Source organism: Antechinus flavipes, chromosome 4 (genome assembly GCF_016432865.1).
Source record: "Antechinus flavipes isolate AdamAnt ecotype Samford, QLD, Australia chromosome 4, AdamAnt_v2, whole genome shotgun sequence".
NCBI lineage: Eukaryota > Metazoa > Chordata > Mammalia > Dasyuromorphia > Dasyuridae > Antechinus > Antechinus flavipes.
In genome coordinates this window covers 203,594,129-203,615,385 of record NC_067401.1, presented here as the reverse complement: position 1 = coordinate 203,615,385, position 21,257 = coordinate 203,594,129, and the positions used below count along the sequence as shown (strand labels likewise).

The window sequence follows — 21,257 nt, the reverse complement described above, 5'->3', positions numbered from 1 at the left end:
TGCCTCCTTGCCCCATAATTGGTGCCTGGCCCCTTTGTGGAGAAGAACAAGAGCTCTGTCAGTGTACTGCCATCACACCCCCATCCTCCACCTCTCCTACCCCCAACGCTGGCTGGCGCTGCCAGGCCCCTTAGACTAGCCCCTTCACCAGTCTGCCTTCACAGTAATCAGACAGTGTGTGTCTGCACTCGGGGAGGGGGTGGAGGAGGGAGAAAAGCATGGGCCAGGTGGGGCTTGGGTCTGGGTCTGGATTCTGGAGTGTGTGTGAGAGTGGGTTTGATGAGTGGCCTAGCAAGAGATGCCCCCACTCGCCGGGACCCCTGGAAGAGAAGGAGTGTGGCTAGAGGGCAAAGTGGGGGTTGGAGTAGTCTCCTAGTTCCAGCTGAACTGGAGGGGCCAAGATTTAAAGAAAGCTGCTAATGAGATTAGCTGTCTGCCCCAGGTTTCCCTCCCCTTCGCCTCTCCCCAGGGTCCAGTCAGATCTTCCTGGGGCTGGGGTTGGAGGAGCCCTTCCGGATTCCACCCAGGCTGGGTAAGAGCTTTGGAGGGAGGACTCCATCCCGTTGGCTCCTCCCCTGCCCCTGCCCCAGACACGTGGGTAGATTATTCTTTTCCCCAGACTCCTGCCAGCATCCAGATAAACTGCCAGAGCTCGTGTCTCAAAAATACTTTGCAAGTGATCTGGCATATACCTTGTATATGATTCAAAAGGCACAGAAATTCCTCCCCCTTCTCAGTAGATCTAGTCTGGAAAAACAACTCATCCAGTTCTCTGGCATGGGGGTGGGGGTGGGTGGGGGAAGACTTATGTAGGTGCTTGCCCTTCCTCCTCTCCCTCCTCCACCCCTTTTTCCTCCTCCACCCGATCCATTCCCTCTTCACTGCCTCTCCCTCCCATTCCCCTTCTGTATTCCTGGGGAAAGCACTTCTGTGAGGGGCTTCTGTGTACGACTCTCCCCCTTCTCTCCATGTCTCCTATTGACTACATTTTCTCAGCCAGAGGTGAGCGCTCTCAGGAAGTGGGACAGTGTGAGGGAGCTGGCGTTTGTGCGCAGTGGTGGTGGTGATGGCAACAGCTTCGCCGCTAGTGGCAGTAGAGGGTGGTAGTGGTGGCAATAGTGCATGGCAGAGGTGGTGACAGTGGTGGCACTTTGGTTTGAAGGCTGGGCTTTAACTACCTGGATTCCATACTCAGACAGATGACTCTGGACAAGTCATTAGCTTCTAAGTCAGTTTCCTTATTTGTAAAATGGCAATAGCAATGACCTCACCTTAAAGAGCTATCTCAATTGGTGCTGCTACCCCCTGTCTCTCAAAACGGACTACCTGAGCACTTGAACAATTATTAACATAGTATTTGGTATCCAGATCAGGCAGTCTGGGTGAGACATGGACTTGGAATCAAGACAGATCCAATTCAAATACTGCCTCAGACACTTTCTGGCTATAGACTCTGGGCTAGTCAGTCGCTCAATAATTCTAGACTTCAGTCCCTTATTTGTAAAATGAAGGGTATGGATAGCTCCTGAGATTTCTTTCAGTTCTAAATTTATGATCCAGCGGTAGTTATGTTATAGCTATTAAACTGAAATTAATATTATTCTTGAATTTTAATTAGATTTTTTTAAAATGAGGTTTTATTTTAGTTTATTGAAATGGTCATTATTTTGTATAACTCTATAAACTTGGCAAAGATATTGGATTGAGTTACCACTTCTTTTTCCAGTGGATTAAGGCAAACAGGGTTAAATGACTTGTGCAGGGTCACATAGCTAGCAAGCATCTGAAGTTTGAACTCAGATCTTGACTCTAGGAAAAACCAAGATATAGTAGAAAGAGAAATAGGTTTGGATCTCAGGATTGGGGTTTCAATACTGGTTTTGTTGCCTACATGTTGGTGTGCAGTTGAAAGAACAGTTTTAACTAATAAGGCCCTGATTCAGATATCACCTCTGATTTTCTTTGTGGCTCTTTGGTTTCTCATTTGTAAAATCAGAGGTTTGGACTGAATGGCTTCTAAGATTTCTTCCAGCTCTTAGCTAGAACCATAAGCATTTATTGATTATTTACAATATTGAAAGCACTGTGGCTAGTCTTTGGAATAGAGAGAAAGGCAAAAGACAATCCTTACCCTCAGAGAGCTTACTTTCGAATGGGGACACAACATGTAAATAAACAGATGCATACCAGATATATTGCAGAGTAGATGGAAGGTAAATTATAGAGAAGAAAGCCCTAACAATTGAGGAGGGGTAGGCTGAGAAACCAATTAGGAAGCTTCTACAATAGCTCAGATGAGAGGTAATGAAGTTGAGCGCTAGTGAAATTGAGACAGTTTAATCAGTTAGCGTCATTGGAGGAGTTTGGGGAAGATTCAATGAGAAATGGGAATTTCTGTGCCCTAAATCCCAATTTACCTCAACTCCCCTTGGTTTGGTGACAGTATTGAAATTCATTTTGCATAGTTCTATTGGGCTGGAACCAATGACCATAGTTTATACAATTATAACTCTGAATAATGCAAATTTGAATATATTCTATTCAATCACTTTTATTATTCATACTAATTGGGATCTAACTGTTTAGTAAAGCATTGTTCATAAGTGCATTTTGATATTAACCTGGGAAAATATTTCAAATATGGTAACACTGCTTTCATAATTAAATCATTCACTTTAATTTACATATAGAATTTATATTTTGGGGGACAGTTATACAGTTATACAGGTGTTATATAGGTGGAAACAAAAAGTTGGTATAAGGGTCAAATGGGACAAAGGATATGAGAATGTTTTTTTTAAAAAAGTATGTGTATGTATATATGCATATAGGTATGCATGCATGTGTATACACATACATACACATGTATATGTATAACAAACTAGTGTGGTTTTAGAAGGGAGCAGGTACAGGTGGTTATGGTTAATGCTCAATTTAAGGGCTGATGTCTAACAGCATCAGCCTGAGGGAATAGTTTATGTTTAGATTAAATGAAAATAAATATGTGTGAGATCCAAGTGAACTTTCCTACTAGTCATATCTGAAAGGGATGATTGAGCTCATTTTTACAGATTGAAATTGAGGATGAGAAATGAGATTCTCCTAAGATCACATAACGAATTAATGGGCCCAATCTGGATTTGAACTCAGGACTCTACCTCTTTGTTTCCTTTGATGATAGAAACACAGGCCCTGCTTTGAAGGAGCTCTCAATCTGATGTAGAAATATTTAAGAAGCCTCCTGAAGCATCTGGATGGCTTAAATAATCAACTTCAGACCCATATTAGTTGTGTAACCCTGATCAAGTTATTTAATCACTCTCTGCCTCAGTTTCTTTATCTGTAAAGTGAAGATAATTACAGCAAATACCTCCTAGGGCTATTACTACAGTCAAATGAGATAATATTTACAAAGCACTTTACAAATTTGAAAGGACTATTTAAATGCTAACTATTATTGTTATTGCTAAGGCCTCTGTTTGGTACTAAGCATACATTAAGTGTTCTATAAAAGTTTGTTCAATTAAACCAAATTGCTTATGTATGTCTTTTTCTGATTGATTTGTTTCATTGAAACTTTCTGCCTCTTAAAGAGAGAATTCTCTTGTAGCTAAACCTGCCCAGATTACTAAGTAGCAGTGGCCCCTTAGGCCACTGTTAAACATTAGCCTCTTGTTAAGCACTAACTTGTGCATATCGTCTTGGTAGGAGGACTAGAAATGAATTGGAAGGGACCTCCCAGGTCATCAATTTCAAGCCCCTTATTCTATAGAGGAGGAATTAAAGCTCTGGGTAGTGACTAGTCCAAAGTCAAATAGGAGACAAATGGCAGAGTGGGGACTTGAATCCAGGTCCTTTGATTCTAGAGCCACTGCTCTTTCTGCTATAGCTATTCTGCCTCAACTGCTAAACTTAGTTGGAAAATCCTGGGCTCTGAGGCTGGCCTTGGATTTAGGAAGTTGTTAGTCATTTTTCTGTCATGTCCTGCTCTTCATGACCTCATTTGGGGTTTTCTTGGCAAAGATACTGGAATCGTTTGCCATTTCCTTCTCCAACTCATTTTACAGATATGTAAACGGAGGCAAACAGGATTACGTGAGTTGCCCAGGATCACACAGCTAATAAGTGTCTGAAGCTAAATTTGAATCCAGGTTTTCCTGAATTCAGGCCATTCTATCCACTGAGTTCAAATACAGCCATTTAACCTCTGTTAAATAGATCTGTTTCTTCATTTGCAAAATGAGAATAATTTCAGCATTTGCTTCATAGGACTAGTCTGAGGTTCAAACAAGAGACTGTCTGTTAAGTGATTTGTAAAGCACTGTTTAAATAAACATTATCATAGTGCTGCTCCTGTGAACTCCATTGGTCCTTTGCTTCTCCCACAGGGATCCAGCTTGCCTTCGGGCACCTGCAGCCAGCTGCCATGGCCTCTCGAATCGGCCTTCGGATGCAGCTCATGAGGGAGCAGGCTCAGCAGGAGGAGCAGCGGGAGCGGATGCAACAACAGGCTGTGATGCATTACATGCAACAGCAACAACAGCAGCAGCAGCAGCAGCTGCCAGGACCCCCCACCCCAGCCATCAACACCCCAGTGCACTTCCAGTCCCCACCTCCTGTTCCAGGAGAGGTCCTGAAGGTACGGCCTGGCCAGGGTGAATCCCTTCCATCTTTGGAATACTACTGTCCCTCCTGGAGCTCATGTCTCCCTTGACATCTTCTCCTTTTTCTTTGGGGATGTAGGTACAGTCATACTTGGAGAACCCCACTAGCTACCATCTGCAACAGTCACGAGACCAGAAGGTGCGGGAGTACTTGTCTGAGACTTATGGGAACAAGTTTGCTGCTCACATCAGCCCTGCTCAGAGCTCCCCAAAGCCTCCTCCAGCTGCTTCTCCTGGGGTCCGGGCCAGCCATGTGCTCTCTTCCTCTGCAGGCAATAGTGCCCCCAATAGCCCGATGGCTATGCTCAATATCGGCTCTAATCCAGAGAGGGAGGTGAGTCAGGCTCTGTGCCACTATCATAAGCTGTTTGGGTTCAAGGACCAATATAAGGCTTCCTGGGAGCATGAAGAAGCTCTCAAAGGACAGCTAGTCTGATATGGACATTCACAGTCTCTACTCTAAGGAACCTTCGGTCTCATGTGAGTACCTGCCCAAATAGGTACCCACAATTTGATGGGGAAAATTTGGTTCCTGCTCTCAAATAGTTTCTACTTTTATGGGAGAAACACAATTCCTAGACTCAAGGAACTTTCAGTCTGATAGAACGCTGCAGGCATTAATACATGCTTCCAAAGCACTGGGTAAATCAGTGGTTGAGGATCACTGAGTAAAGTATGGGAGCAGGGTCCCTTCAAGATCTGAAAATCATGATTGGAAGAGTGAAGCTGGTGGGAAAATGGTAAATTCACTTGGTTTCCTAACTGAATTGTAATGTCACTGCTATGACAATCACACGATAACGACCTCAGGTCCACCAGTACAAGAATCTCAGTATTGAATGGAACCTCAGAGATGTCATCTAGTTCTGTTAGGGTTTCTACAAGAGTTCTTTCTATAGCATCCCTGAGAAGTGACCATCTGGCTCCTGCCACTTCCTCTAATGTTAGGACACTTGAATCTCCTGAGAAAGCTCATTCAACTTTTGGACAGCCCTGTTTCTAAGAGAACAGGTGGGGGGGGGGGGTGTGTGTGAGAATTGTTTGTTCCCATGGCCATGAAAGTGTCTGAAGCAGGTACTTCAGGGCTTGATCAGACATCCAAAATCCCAGATCATATACCGCATCACTGGGTCATCTTGACTTTTGTCTTGTCAGTGCACCTTGATGACTCTGGAAGAGAGAGTGAATCTTTGTGCAACTCTGCCTCATTTAAATCCAATTCATGCACAAATCAGGACATCACATGTCATTGATCATCTTTGTAATGAAAGAAGAACAACAATGGTTTTTAGGAAATTTTTTCTGATATTCGCCTTGGAATTTCCTGTCTCAGTGAGATCACAGGTTCAGCTCCTATTAAGCAAAAATCTATCATCTCCATTTTACCCATTGCTCCTTCTTCATCCTTCTCATGACGAATATAGCATATCTCTAGTCTCCCTACACAACTCCTAAAATACTTGAAAACTGTGGCCATGTCTCACCTCTACCTCAGGCTCCCTTCCTTTTCATGATAAATAAATATTCCAAGTTTCTCCAACTGATTTCACTCTAGCCTGGTTTTAAGTCCCCTTATTGTCCCAGTCAACTTTCTCTGGATGAATTTCAGCTAGTCAAATGACCTTCTTAAAATGTAGTGCTTCAGAGGAGGCTACAACTGTTACCTGGCTTAGGCAGAATAAAGTGGAATGCTTTGATCCCATTCTCTGAATGTCATTTTCCACTAATGCAGTTTTGGAGCCCATCAGTTTGTAGGGCTGCTGAGTCAGATTATTGAGCTGAGAATTCAATTCAGCAGTTATTAAGCACTTACTATACAAGAAAAGAAAGTAAGAACAAGCATTTATTAAGCACCTACTATATGCCAGGCATTGTAGTATATTCTCACTTGATTCTCACAAAAACCTTGGCAGGTAGGTGGTATTATTATTCCCACTTCACAGATGAGGAAACTGAGGCAGACAGAATTTAATGGACTTGGCCTGGGGTCACATGACTCATAAGTATCTCAAGCCATATTGGAATACAGATTATCCTGACTGCAGGCCAATTACTGTATCCATTGCACCAGCTAGCTTGCCACTCAGCAAAGCTCCCTAGAGGAACACACAAAGTTAGGAGAAGATAAAAGACTTTTCCCTAACAGTCTTCTAGGAGCTGTTAATCAGGATTCCTAAGGGTTGGAAGTTGGTTATCATAACATACAGATTCTCCAAGTCTGTCTGTCCATCCCCATGGAGTTTCTTAGCTTTAAGAAGAAAGGAGCTAGGCTGTGTGGAAGAAGGCTGAACAGAACAATAGACTGGCTGGTTGTCTTCTGTCCACCCTTAATCTCTGCTTTATAGGCAGACTTCTGCTCTTTCTGGCCCCTCCCAACTCCAAATACATCCTTCTCCCAGTAGGAGATACCAAGGACATATGACTTACATGCACCATTTTTCTTCCAGCTCGATGATGTTATTGACAACATCATGCGCTTGGATGACGTCCTAGGATACATCAATCCAGAGATTCAGATGCCCAATACGGTATTGATAACCAGGGCGAGGGTGGGAGTGGGACAAACAGTGGGTAGGTACAAGATATATGGAGGGAAGGAGGGAGATACAGGAGCAAAATAAGACATTGCCCTTAAGCTCAAGCTTAAGTTTATGCTTGCTAAGGAGACAGTCACAGAATTTCCAACCCTGTAATTTATAGAGGAGGAGATTAATGTTCAGTGAGGTACATGACTTGCGTAAGGTCACCCAAATAATAAGTGGCCAGTGTGCTTCCTACCACTCTATTTACCACACACCACGTAAGACAAACAGAAAAATACAAAATATAATTAAGTGGCTGATTATATGGCTCAGCCTATAAATACTATAAGAATTAAGAGAAGAGGGAACTCAATGCACACTGGAGGAGATCAGGAGGAGGCCTTCCCAGAGGAGGTAGGATTGGAAGCCAGCCCTGAAGGAGAGGGAAGGTTTGGGAAGTCAATGAGTAGGGAGGGAGAGAAGCATGAACAAAGACATGGAGACGGTATTAAATACTGTGTTTCCTTGAGACAGAGAGGACTTGCCTAGCTGTATTTTTGGAGGGGGGAGTGCATTAGGAGCACCCATTGTCTCTTTTTGGCTTCATGGATGGATGGATGCAGATGCTCTTCTCTTTGTGGGAGGAGGGGGCATGGCTCCCATCCAATTCCAAGGGATCAGACTCTTAGATAGCTAAACTGGTGCAAGTTCTTCAGACGTCCAAGGAGGCCTAGATCCTTAAGAGCAGCACTGCAGTAGGATAAATCTGGAAAGAATTTAGGATTTAGAAGACTTGAGTTCTAGTCCCAACTCTGACACTAATTTCCTCTTTGACCCTTGTCAAATGACTCTTTTGTAACTCAATTTTCTTATCTGTAAATGGCAGTAAATCATATCAGCCTGCCTCCCCCTATCCCAGAAAGGATTTGTGAGGCTCAAAAAAGACAGCAATTGTTAAAACAACAACCAGCCCAGGAAGGCAAGATTTTGAGCTTCTCCCCTTCCTCAGGAAGTATCCCTGCCCCTCCCATATAGGTCTCCGCATCTCATCTCTGCTGCCTAAGCTTTTGGGCACCTGGCTGAACTGGTTGTCCCCAGGCTTCCTGGCCCCTGGCCCATGCCAGCAAAGGGAAAATCAGAATTCTGCTGGAAGTAGTCAGGCTCAGTAGGTTAGCAGCCCAGAGCTGGCTTGGGCTGGTTTGGAGTTGAGCTAGAAACTAGGAGAGTTTGGAAAGGCTGGAGAGGGAGGGAGTGTGTGTGTGTGTGTGTACATGTATATTTATATCTGTTCTGGGACCCTGGATGAGCATGTCTTCCTGTCTGTGAACTGTGTGAACTTGTTGGTACAACTAGAGAGCCTCTAAATATTGGGGTTTAAAATAAAGGCTGGAAATCCAGTTAAAGGGTAACTCAGACACTGAATTCTTTGTTTGTTTGTTTGTTTTACTGGTTCTTTCTTGCTTATTTCCTCCTCTACCTGCCTTTCCCATGCACATACACATATACAAACATACATTATCAACAACCAACCTGAAGATTTTAGAATTTAATACCTGGAAGGTGACTTAGTTTATACCCCTAGATCCAGTGCTTCTTTTATTGGGCAACAATGACAGGGAGGTCAAAAACAGAAAAAAAAAAAAGTATCCACAAATCTTCCTTGTGAAAAAGGAAAGATAATTAGGTCAAACCTATTGATGCAGCAAGGGTGCCTTGAACATATACAATGTCTTGTTTTTATAATTCCCTACCTTTTTATCAAGAGGAGGATCCTCGTCTGCCTATTAGGACTCAATATTGGTTACTGTGTTTAAGTTGAGTTCTACTGACTTTTAGTGTAATTTTAAAATTTGTAATCATTATCATTATACATATTATTCTCCTTTCTTTTCTCTGCATCAGTTCACATGTTTCTTCCCATATTTCTCTAAGTTCCTCTTATTTTTCATTATTTATGGAGCAATATAATTTCTATTCTGTACTATGATTTATTCAACCATTCTCCAGTATGGTAACACCTATTTTATTTCCAGATTTTTGCTACCACAAAAGGGGCTACTATGAATATTTCAGGACCTTTATTTCTGTCTCTAATCTCTTGGCCATTAATGCCTGGTATTGCAAATATTGGGTCAAGGTTTGGCAAGTATATTCACTTTCCAGGCACTAAATTCTGAAATCTTAGATTCTTAACAGAACACCGAGACTCAGATTTGTTGTCTAATTCCCTAAAATGATCTTGTCTAATTCACCTTTCCCACTCCCTCTCCAACTCTCTGTCTCTATATTTTTTACTCATGTTCTTTTCTTTTTATCTTTTTTCCTTCCTTCTTTCCTTCCTTCCTTTTTCTGTCCTTCCTCCTTGCCGCTCTCTCTCCTTCCATCTTTTCTTCCTTCCTTCCTTCCTTCTTTTTTTCTTTCACTGGCACTTTCAAATAACTCTCCTCTCTTCCTCTAGTTCCCTTATCTTGTAATACATAAACACAATTAATTAAAAACAAATCAACACATTGCCCATGTCTGAAAATATATGCCTCATTCCATACCTATAGTCTCCCCTCCCTCTGCTGAGGAGGCATAATTTTCCCTCTTGATTTTCTGAAGTCATCATCGGTTACTTGCAGTTTACTCCTCCCCTGAGATGGTCTTCTTTTGATAGCTGTGCTTTCCTGAATCTCTGATGAAGGAGGTTCTCATGCAGTTTTCTTTCCTTTATCCCACAGCTGCCTCTGTCCAGCAGCCACCTGACAGTGTACAGTGGAGACCCCCAGGTCACAGCCTCCCTTGTAGGTGTCACTAGCAGCTCCTGCCCTGCTGACTTGGCCCAGAAGAGAGAGCTCACAGGTTTAAGACTCACTCTAACTCCTAAATCCCTTCCCTAGCTTATCTTTCCCCTCCTTCCCACCCCTGTACTCATAGTCAGTATTCCTATTACTATTGCTAGTTCCTAACAGAGTTCCTATTACCGTCGTCTTTTTCCTTTCCCATTTGGTTATAGATGCTGAGAGCCGAGCCTTGGCCAAGGAACGACAGAAAAAAGACAATCACAACCTTAGTAAGTCTTGCTGAGCCCTTCCTCATTCTCCCCTGCCCCACTTCCTTCCCTGTTCCATCCATCCAGAAGCATGCATCCCTATTTCCTGTTGTTACTTTTAGATGCACTATTCAATGTGGACTTGGGCTAGCCAGCCTCATAAGTTGTCTAAGTGGGTTTATAAAGTTATACATATGTCTGGGGCTGGAAGGGACCTGAGAGACTAGCTAGTCTCCCTCATATCCCAGATGAGGAGACTGAGATTCAGGGAGTGCCCAAAGTCATAAAGCTAGTGAGTCCCTGAGTCAGGATCAGAACTTGAATCTTCTAACTCCAGAGTTCCTTTTCTGTTGTTTTCTCCATGCTCTGTGGTTTGATTTTTATTTAAAAAAAAAAAAAAAAACCAAACAAAAACACAAGGAAGATTCTTTCCCTGCCAAGTCTCTTACCCCATTGAGATCTGAAATATGAATCTTCACTGTAACCTTAGGACTAAGCCTTATCCTCTCTTACTGGTCTTTTTTTATTTTATTTTATTTTAAGGCCATTGTCTCTCAATGGTATTTTATTTTTCCAATTATAAGTAAAGATAGTTTCCAACATTCTTTTTTGTCAGATTTTAAATTCCAATTTTTTTCCTCCCTTCATTCCTTCCCTCTCCCTTCTCCAAGACACCAAGCAATCTAATCTAAGTTATACATGTACACTTATTTTAAACATAAAAGTTGATGTCCCTTTGAGGTGTAATAACTTTATTAGTTCAAATTATAGTGTCAGACGATTTCCTGGCTTAGATGATAGAAAAGAGGCAGGAACATGAAGAGCAGGGGTCCTATTGGGGGATGAAAAGCACTAGATTGAGAGTTTGGAGGGCTGATTTCTAGTTCCATCTTTACAATTAATTACCTGTATGGCTTGAGCCAGTCACAACCTCCTTGAACCTGAGCAAATCTGCAAAAAAAGAGGAGGTTGGAGCAGATTGCCTCTGAGGTTTCTTTCAGTTCTAGAACTATAGTCCTATGACCCTATAACCCATATAGAATATGCAGCTAGGGATCATGATGTAGTTTTCTTTTTTTTTTTTTTTTTCATCCCTGATCTTTTTTTTTTTTTTTTTTTTTTTTTTTTTAATAATAACTTTTTATTGACAGAACCCATGCCAGGGTAATTTTTTTTTACAACATTATCCCTTGCACTCGCTTCTGTTCCGATTTTTCCCCTTCCTTCCTCCATCCCCTCCCCTAGATGGCAAGCAGTCCTATATATGTTGGATATGTTGCAGTATATCCTAGATACAATATATGTTTGCAGAACCGAACAGTTCCCTTGTTGCACAGGAAGAATTGGATTCAGAAGGTAAAAATAACCTGGGAAGAAAAACAAAAATGCAAAAGTTTACACTCATTTCCCAGTGTTCTTTCTTTGGGTGTAGCTGCTTCTGTCCATCATTTATCAATTGAAACTGAGTTAGGTCTCTTTGTCAAAGAAATCCACTTCCATCAGAATACATTCTCATACAGTATCGTTGTTGAAGTGTATAATGATTTCCTGGTTCTGCTCATTTCACTTAGCATCAGTTCATGTAAATCTCTCCAAGCCTCTCTGTATCATCCTGCTGGTCATTTCTTACAGGACAATAATATTCCATAACATTCATATACCACAATTTACCCAATCATTCTCCAATTGATGGGCATCCATTCAATTTCCAGTTTCTAGCCACTACAAACAGGGCTGCCACAAACATTTTGGCACATATAGGTCCCTTTCCCTTCTTTAGTATTTCTTTGGGATATAAGCCCAGTAGTAACACTGTTGGATCAAAGGGTATGCACAATTTGATAACTTTTTAAGCATAGTTCCAAAACGCTCTCCAGAATGGTTGAATCAATTCACAACTCTACCAACAATGCATCAGTGTCCCAGTTTTCCCAAATCCCCTCCAACATTCATCATTATTTTTTCCTGTCATCTTAGCCAATCTGACAGGTGTGTAGTGGTATCTCAGAGTTGTCTTAATTTGCATTTCTCTGATCAATAGTGATTTGGAACACTCTTTCATATGAGTGGAAATAGTTTCAATTTCATCCTCTGAAAATTGTCTGTTCATATCCTTTGACCATTTATCAATTGGAGAATGGCTTGATTTCTTATAAATTTGAGTCAATTCTCTATATATTTTGGAAATGAGGCCTTTACATGATGGAGTTTTCAACTGTGCATCAAGAAGACGACTTCAAATTCTGCCTCAAACATTTACTAAGCTATGTGATTCTGGGCAAGCTACTTCACCTCTCTTATCCACAAAATAAGAGTACTGAATTCAATAGCCAGCTCCAATCTATGGTCTTATAGTCTGAGAGACAGAGATTGGCTGCTGTTTCACAGGGGTCTCAGGCTTATGCTTCCTCTTTGGCTTTAGGGATTCCCATAGTCAGACCTGGAGGCTACAGGATGAAAGTAGGTACCCTAATTCTCCTTAACTGTTTCTCTCTCCATCCCCTATCTCCCAGTTGAAAGAAGACGAAGATTCAATATCAATGACCGAATCAAAGAACTGGGCATGCTGATTCCCAAGGCCAATGACCTGTGAGTTCAGACTTTGGGAAGTGGGAGTGGGGGAGGGATGGAGGATGGGTGAGGGAAGGAATGAAGTTAGACAAGTTAGGAGTTAGGAGAGCATCAGCTCATCAGGAAGCTGTGATGTTTCAAGGTATTGACCTTTGGGTGCTGCATGGGATAACAGATTGAACATCAGGAGCATCAAGAGCATAGGGTCTGATTTTTCCTCCAACCTCTGCCTATTACTAGTTATATAACCTTAGCCAAACCATTTTATCTTTCTGAGCCTCAGTTTCCCTTTTTGTTAGATGAAGATTACATGCTTATATTGATGCTGTAGAGAAAGAACTTTATAAAAAGGAAAGTCCACCAAAAAATCAGGACTTCTCAAGGATTTTGTAAAAAGAAAACTAAAAGACCAAGGAAGCAAGATTGGAGGACCTGAATTCAAATCCAGTCTCAGACATTTAACACTTACCAGCTGTGTGACCCTGGACAAATCACTTAATCCCAGTTGCCCTAAAAAAAAAAGAGATTAAGGCATTTAACCAACATTGATAAAGCAAGGACTATGGAATTAGTGCCTGATTATGGAGAATAAAAAGAATGGAGCCTATAGTTTAATTGAGAGATCAAGACTCACTCTAGATTCCATCCATCCATCCATATCAGGCAGTGGAAGCTTAGTACGTAGAGCCTGACTCCCAAGTAAGTTATAGGGGACAGCTAGGTGGCACAGTGGTCAGAACACCAGGTCTGGAGTCAGTTCAAATCTGGCTTCAGATACTATTTGCGTGATCCTGGACAAGTCACTTAATCTTTTTGCCTCAGTTTCCTCAGCCTTAAAATGGAAATATTAGTAGCATCTACTTCTCAGGGTTGTTGTTCACAATAATAAGTGAGATTGTATTTGTGAAAATGTTTAGCACAGTGCCTTGCACACAGTGAACACTGTGTAAATGTTGGTAATGATTAATTATAATCCCAGGAAGGAGAGATCTGGCAGGGTAGTCAGGGAAGGCTTTAGAGAGGGGGTGGGACTTGAAGGAATGGCGGATTGAGTTAGGGTAGGAAGATTCTGAGCAGAGGCTAGAATGTGCAAGGTCTTTGCACGGTAGGAGAATAATGGGAGGAAAGGCTGGAGAGGTAGTTTCAGTCCCAGCTCTGAATGTCTTAAATGTCTGGCTGAAGAGTTTAGCCTTGATCTTAGAGTCAGTAGGATTTTGAGCAAGATACTGACAAAATAAGTGATCTACATTAGAAAGATTAGACTGGCCAGTATATGAAAAATGGTTTTGGGAAGGAAGAGATTAAAGGCAGAGAGACCAGGTAGGAGGCTATTATAGTGGTCTAGAGGCAGCGAGGGTTCTGCTTCTCTGCCCCTCCCCAGTGATGGGGACTGGAAGCAGGGATTAGAAGTGTTTATATAGAGAAGATCTGCTCTCAGGGCCAGTGGTGTATGATCTCTTCTTGTTTTCAGAGATGTGCGCTGGAACAAGGGGACTATCTTGAAGGCTTCAGTCGATTATATTCGTCGAATGCAGAAGGATCTGCAGAAATCCAGAGACTTGGAGAACCACTCTCGGCGCCTTGAGATGACAAACAAGCAGTTGTGGCTTCGCATTCAGGTCTGACTTCCTGACCTTTAACACTGGGATGGAAAATCTCATGTTCTCCAAAGTGTGGGTCTTTGGTCTTCCAGCTCCTGGGAGACCCACAGGGAATTTGGGTGTTCAGGGCTAGAACCTGGACAGTCACTAGGTCTACAATTTTTTGTTTTTGTTTTTTTGGTTAGTAAATTTACTTTATTAAAAAAAAAACTGTATTTGATTTATTTATTTAATATTTTCTCCCAGTTACATTTCAAACAAATTTTTTTTACATTTGTTTTTAAAATTTTTGAGTTCTAGGTTCTCTCCCTTACGCCCACCCACAATTAAGAAACCACATGTAAAGTTATACAAAACATTTCCAAAAGCTATGTTGTGAAAGAAAACAGATTTCTCCCTCTAATGAAAATAAAAACCCTCAAGAAAAATGAAGTTAAAAAGAAGAGAGGATGAGAGAAAAAGAGAATGCTTCAATCTGTATTCAGACACAATCAGTTCCTTCTCTGGATATGGATAGGATTTTTTTATCTGAAATCCTTCAGAATAATTGTGCATCATTCTACTGCTGAGAATAACAAAAGCATTTGTAGTTAGTCATCCTAGAATACTTCTACTACTTTGTATAAAGTACATTTTACTTTGCTTGAATTTATGGAGGACTTTCCAGGTTTTTTTTTTTTTTTTTTTCCCTGAGAGCATCCTGCTTATCATTTCCCATTGAATAATAACATTCCATTATAAATACATACAACACTTTACTGAGCCATTCTCCAGTTGATTGGGCATTCCCTAAATTACCATTTTTTTTTGCCTTGAATAGAGAGCTGCTGTGACTGTTGACACCCCCCCTTTTTTTTTTCTAATCCTTTTTGGCATTCATGCCTTGTGGTGGTGGTATTAGGTCAAATGATATGCATGAATTTATATCAGTTTGGGCCGAGATCATATCTTTTGATCATTTATCAATTGGTGTATGCAGGCCTAGAATTTGGAGATATGGATCCTAATCTTGGCTTTGGCACTAGTGAGTGTGTGACCTTGACCATATCATTTTCCTTCCATTTTTTTTCCTTTTTTGCTTAAACCAGAATCACATGGACTAGAATCACATATCTAGAGATTGGAGGAGACTTCACAAGCCCTCTATTCCAGACTTATCATTTTATAGCCTCTTAAGAGAGGCCCAAGGTGACTGGTGATTTATCCAAAATCTTGGAGATAATTAAATGTCAATGGGATTTGAATCCATCCTGTGGCTCTTCCTATTGAACTCATCCTAAGGTTCCTTCCACCTCTGACATTCTGTGGAAGGCAGAACTGGTGTCTTGGGTGTGCTCCCCCAATCCCACCACTCTCTCTCGTTTCTCACAGGAGCTGGAGATGCAGGCCCGAGTCCATGGCTTACCTACAGCTTCCCCGTCTGGTGTTAACATGGCGGAACTGGCCCAGCAGGTGGTGAAACAAGAGCTCCCCAGTGAGGAGGGCCTGGGGGAGCCGTTGCTCCCCACGGCTGAGCTCCCTGACCAAGAGCCCTCTCTGACCCTGCCTCCTCAACCCCCACCGCCCCCACCCCCACCCCTGCCGCCGCAGTCCCCATACCAACTGGACTTCAGCCAAAACTTGAGCTTCAGCGGGGGTGAGGGGCCCCAGGGTTTCCCTGACCCCCTGGGACCCGAGCACGGCTCCCTCTTCCCCTCCCTGTCCAAGAAAGAGCTGGACCATCTGATGCTTCTGGACGACACCATGTTGCCCTTGGCCTCCGACCCCCTCTTCTCCACCATGTCACCCGAGGCCTCCAAGGCCAGCAGCCGCCGTAGCAGCTTCAGCATGGAGGAAGGGGACATGCTGTGACCCCAGCCACCCCCCTCCCAATCCCCAGAGCTGGGGAGGAGGGACAAGCCCTGGGGGGTTGGGAGTTAGGGACGTGTGATGGGGAGTGCTCTCTTCCTCCCACTTCCCTCCAATCTGCACTCGTGTGTGATTAGTGACCTGTGTGGACACTGGCTCCCCCACTTCTGCCTCCCCCACTCTTCCCAATCCCGTGCTCCCAACTCTAGGCCTCCCAGCCCAGCCAGGCCCCTGACATGCAGGACGTGCTTCAAGGGACTGGGAGCTGGAGCTCTCAGGGGGCGCTGGAGATCTCATGGGGGGCCAGCCTGGTTCCCTAGGACCCCATAGTTCCCCGTAGCACTCTTCCCCCCTATTCCCCCTCTCAGGGGATGGAGTAGGCAGGAGTGGGCAAGAGTCTGCCTGCCCTGGCACAGAGACCTGCAGGGCTAGGCCCTGAGGGCTGAGATCAGCTTGGATGGGTGGGGGGGCTAGTGTGGGAGAAGAGGCTCAGCCATGACAGGTGGCAGCATACCAGGAGTTCCGAAGGGGCTTCTAGCTTCTACCCTGGCCCCTTCCCCTAACCAGGCTGCAAGGGGAGTGTGCATATATAGAGGGGGAAGAGCGGAAGCATCTCCTGAGAGAGGCTCCCTGTTCCTCACCCTTAGCCCCACACTGGCTCAGCAATGCCCTGGTTCCATGGAGATCAGTATCTTGGGACCCCTGCAGAGAGGGACTGGAGCCTAGTGCTCCCTCACCTCTTGCCACATACTTGGAGTGGCCCCCCACTTTGGTGCTAACTGCCTCCTTTCCCAGGACCTTGTGAGGGTGGGGCCATAGGAGAGACCAGTGGCTGTACCCCTGCAGGAGCAGCTCCTTCATGGGAGGCTGGTGCCAGGGCAGGGGGGGTTGGGGCTAGGGTGCGCTGTCAGGGGGGGGCAGCCAGGCTCTGGCCTCCTCCGCCTTGTGCCTTAGTAAACACTTTGCTTTGTATATCCCCTGTGTGCTGTGTCTCTGGGGGCAATATCTGTTTGGGTGGGGAACACATTTGGAATTCCCTCTTCTAGGTGCTGGGCTTCAAAACTCCCATTTATGAAAATGAGGGTGGGGAGGCGAAGCTCTCCTAGGACAGAGAGGGACAGGACCATTGGCCCTAACGAGCTTCTGTCCTAAGTGCAATCCTATCCCATCCACACTCCCCAATTCTAAAGCCATGCTCATCATCTTATGACTGGCAGGAGTTTGAGAAGAGTGAGTGCTTTCCTCCAATGTAACCACAAGATGGTGCTGCTTCTATGCTAGTCTTCTATCCAGATGTTGCTGGAGGGGATAAAAAGGAATAAGGGAGGGGTGTGGGTGTGTGCTGGGCTGCAGCTTGATAAGCTAAATCTGGTGCTCCTTTACTGGGAAATCACTGGCCCAACTCAGTTTATCTTATGGAAATGTGTGGAGAGGTGAGAGGGCAATGGTGAGGACATCACTTTTCTTACTGAATCCCTTACCACAAAGGGGAGGGAGTAGACAGTGTTACCCTACTACAAGTCCCCAACTGGAAATCCAAGGTTATCATCCTATTTGAGATTTTCCTCTCTACTCCATCCCTCAAAGATAGGCCATTAGTTGTTTTCTCCCCTGCCCTCTCCACCCTTACCCCCTCCCCCCCTTAAAAAAAAAGACCAGACAGAAACGCTTCTGTAGGAGATATTGCACTCACATTCACTCTGCTAGAGAAAAATCCCTTTTCTTTCTAAAATAGCCTTCTTCTTCCTCCATTATGTCAGAAACAAGGGAGCTGCCTTAACATCCCTGAAGAACTGGGGAAAGGATTATCTGGGTAGGAAATAATTTGGGTCTGTTTGAGGAAACCGGGAAAAGGAAGTGGGGATTGTAGAGGCTTGACCTGGTCCTGGATGTGATGGAGAACCTTTAGGGCAGGGGTGGAGGTCATGAAGCTTATGGGGGAGGTCCCCAAATCTTCTATAGACTTTATCCACAGAAAGATCAAAATGATTTCCTCCCTAAAAACTGCAAACCTTCCCCACCCCCCCAATGTCCCTTACCCTCACCCCTTCCCAAGCTGGGCCCTGAGAGGCTGAGGGGCCTAATTAAAAAAACAGGAGGAAAATGGAGCAATAAGATGACAATTTCCTCTGTGCGGAATAGGGAGATCAAATCAACGTTGAGCAATTAATGTGCACGGGGAGAGAAGAAAAGGGGGCGCGAGGCGGGGGTGGTGAGGTGGGATGAGGAGGGGGAGAGCTGGCAGAGGAGTCTGTGCTAATGACGGCTCGGGTGGAGGCTCCGAGGATTAGTCTGAAGGTCAGATGGAGATGAGGATGACCTTGTGGAGCCAGAGTGAGGGAGCTGAAGCCTCCCAATTAGTAGGTCTGGCCCAGGCTCCATCAACACCTGCTGCCGAGGTCCAGTCCCTTGGAACCGGGCCTTGCTCAGGGTGGAGGAGTCCGGCTCAGAGATATAACTCAGGCTGGGAGCCTGAGCCGATGAGTAAAGACAGGTGCATTTGTGTTAGGACTAAAGGTGGTGGAGTGACTGGGTAGTGGGGGCTGGGGATGCCTCTGAGACTTTCGGTAGCCTGCTTTCCTGCTCCTTTAAGAATCTAAAGCGCTTAAGTTCCTCTTCATTGCTTTCTGTGTTTGTCTCTGCTTCTCATTCTCTCTCTTAGTCTCTGCTTGCCCTGAGTGCAAGTGGAGTTGGATAAAATAGTTCTGATATAGCATCTGAGCAGCCAGGGAGGAGCTTTAGTGTCTCAGATAGAAGAGATGCTCTCCCGAAAGTAGAACACAAAGAGCGAATAACTAGTCCTGGGAAGGAGTAATGGTACCTGGGACCAAGATTCCTGGTTACTGGCCTTCTCTGGGAAACCGCTATTTCAACTATAGAATGAAGAGATTGTATTAGAAAATCTCTCCCTTCTGCTCACAGAAAGCCTCCACCCCTCCCTCCCTCCCTCCGCGCAGCTCCCCAACACCCCTCTCCACACTTAAACTCTAGCATTCTGTAGCTCCCGTCTCACCCTGGGTTCCTCATTCTTCATGCCTTTCCTTTCTTTTCAGTTTCTGGAGCATACGGCTGTAGGCATCCTCCCCACTCCTAGCAGTATGATCTATGGAAACATAGGTTTTCAATTTTGAATTCTGGGTGGGGAGATGATGAGAAAGACAGCGCAAGAATGTGAGACCCTGGGAACGTCTGAATGCTACGGCCGAGCGACCTAATTGGAGTGTGTAGTATCAGATCCTTCCCACAGGAGGGTGCTGCCGTCTCCCTATCATTTTGTAAAATAGGGCAGAATAAGGAAACGGCCAGGGGAGGAAGCCTTGGAAAAACTAGATCTTATTTGGGAGTATGAGCTGTAGTTCTTTCTGGCTCCATCAGGGGACAGCACAATCCATATAAACCAAGGCAAAGTGGGGATGTGTTTGTAGGGGGGAAATCGAGCGCCCCACTTTCTCTGGTTATCACTAGCTCCCCACTTTCCAGTCATCTCCTCTCCCCTTCAGTCAGCTTCTTTTCTACCTACGAAAGTGCCCCTCACCTCCACCTATGCTCTACTCCAAGGGAACTAGGGTCTTATCCAAACTGCCCAGATATAGAAGGAGAACCTGGGTCCTACAATGAGCAGCTGTTAGATAATTAGCTGTGTGCCCTTAGCAAACCACTCGCCTTCTTCCAGCTGGGAAGTGTAGGTCTCCCTCCATCATAGTTTCATAAGGTGTTGGTCAAAAATGAGAGCCCAGCAGTTGTTATTGACCTAGAAGTCTGTTATTGGTCTTATATAACCCCAGTTCTAATGAAAACAGGATGGGATTGTAATTAAACATTAGACTTTCAAATACTGAGGCTTTCGAATTTGTTGAGTTCCCTTTAGTCTATGAAAAACCAACTATGGTTGGTTAAGCTGACTTATCTCTGTTGGGATTGCCTTAGAACAGGAGACACTCCACAGGAGTGTACTGGTAAAATGTTTAACAACCAGCTCTCCAAACACATAATAAAAATTAAATATACATTATACATCATATTATATGATTATATGTGACACAAATGCTGAAGCTTAAAATTTAGTCTATGAAAAAATGACTGGTTAAGCCGGTCTGTCTCTGATAGGGTTGCCTCAGTTAAAATAGGAGACACCCCAAAAAGAGTATACAGGTAAATGTTTAACAACCAGCTCTCCATACACATATAATAAAAATAAAATATATGCTATAAATCATACAGATATGATTATATATATATATTTTATATTTATTTTAAAATATATAAATATATTTATATAATATTTTTATATATGATTATATATACATTAAACTTAAGTTTAATCTATACTATTAGCATTTCCCTATCATTTTCTTAAAACTAGACAATCAACAAAACCATAAATCAAACAATGATTTGGAAAACTGAGGTGTAAGTGCTCACTCTGAAAACACAACAATCACCTATCCCAGTTGAAATGCCTTGAAGATGCCCTTCAAGGACAGAAGGGGAGCAATCACTTATCCTTTTATATAATGTCCCTCATTCTGGAATAAATGACACCTTCCTCCTGAGGAGCTACCATCTCCATGTGGGTCAGGCCCATTCCCCCAATCTCATCTCCCCCATCCTGCTTCCATAGTAGTCACAGAATTCAAAGGATGGGAGGGAGCTTGGAGGCTAACTAATAGAATCTCCCAATTTGAAGCACAAATCCTTTCTGCAGCCTCCCCAACAAGTGGCTTTTAGCTGGATTGTAGATTCAGAACAAGAAGATATCTCAGCAGACACTTAGAGCAACCCCCTCCTCTTACACAAGCTCAAACAAGTAAAGTGACCTCCCCAGAGTGATGTATGGAAAGCATAGGGACTGGATCAGCGGCTATATCACTAGTAAACAGAATTCCTGAATGTAGAAACTCCCTCTCCCCGTACAAGTTAGCACTTCAGTCTTAAAGAGCTGCCTAGAATATTGAGTGGTCAAGGGACTTGTTTGGGGTCATATATACAGTCAATGTGTCACAATCAGAACCTGAAG

General features: G+C 43.7%; 1 protein-coding gene across 2 annotated transcripts in view; it reads left to right on the top strand.

Annotated features, from left to right (window-relative positions):
• TFEB (transcription factor EB) overlaps nt 1-17,212 on the top strand; it is a 79,949-nt gene extending 62,737 nt beyond the window's left edge. The window contains exons 1-9 of one of the 2 annotated variants that reach the window (XM_051996931.1): nt 881-1,002; nt 4,389-4,639; nt 4,744-4,998; nt 7,112-7,192; nt 9,910-10,030; nt 10,185-10,241; nt 12,734-12,809; nt 14,263-14,410; nt 15,764-17,212. In XM_051996931.1, the coding sequence (XP_051852891.1) occupies nt 969-1,002; nt 4,389-4,639; nt 4,744-4,998; nt 7,112-7,192; nt 9,910-10,030; nt 10,185-10,241; nt 12,734-12,809; nt 14,263-14,410; nt 15,764-16,243 (1,503 nt within the window). In that variant the 5' untranslated portion in view covers nt 881-968 and the 3' untranslated portion in view covers nt 16,244-17,212. Of the gene's footprint in view, nt 1-880; nt 1,003-4,388; nt 4,640-4,743; nt 4,999-7,111; nt 7,193-9,909; nt 10,031-10,184; nt 10,242-12,733; nt 12,810-14,262; nt 14,411-15,763 lie in introns of those variants that run through there. The other variant, XM_051996932.1, reaches the window with a different exon arrangement.
• Nucleotides 17,213-21,257: the final 4,045 nt, after the last annotated feature.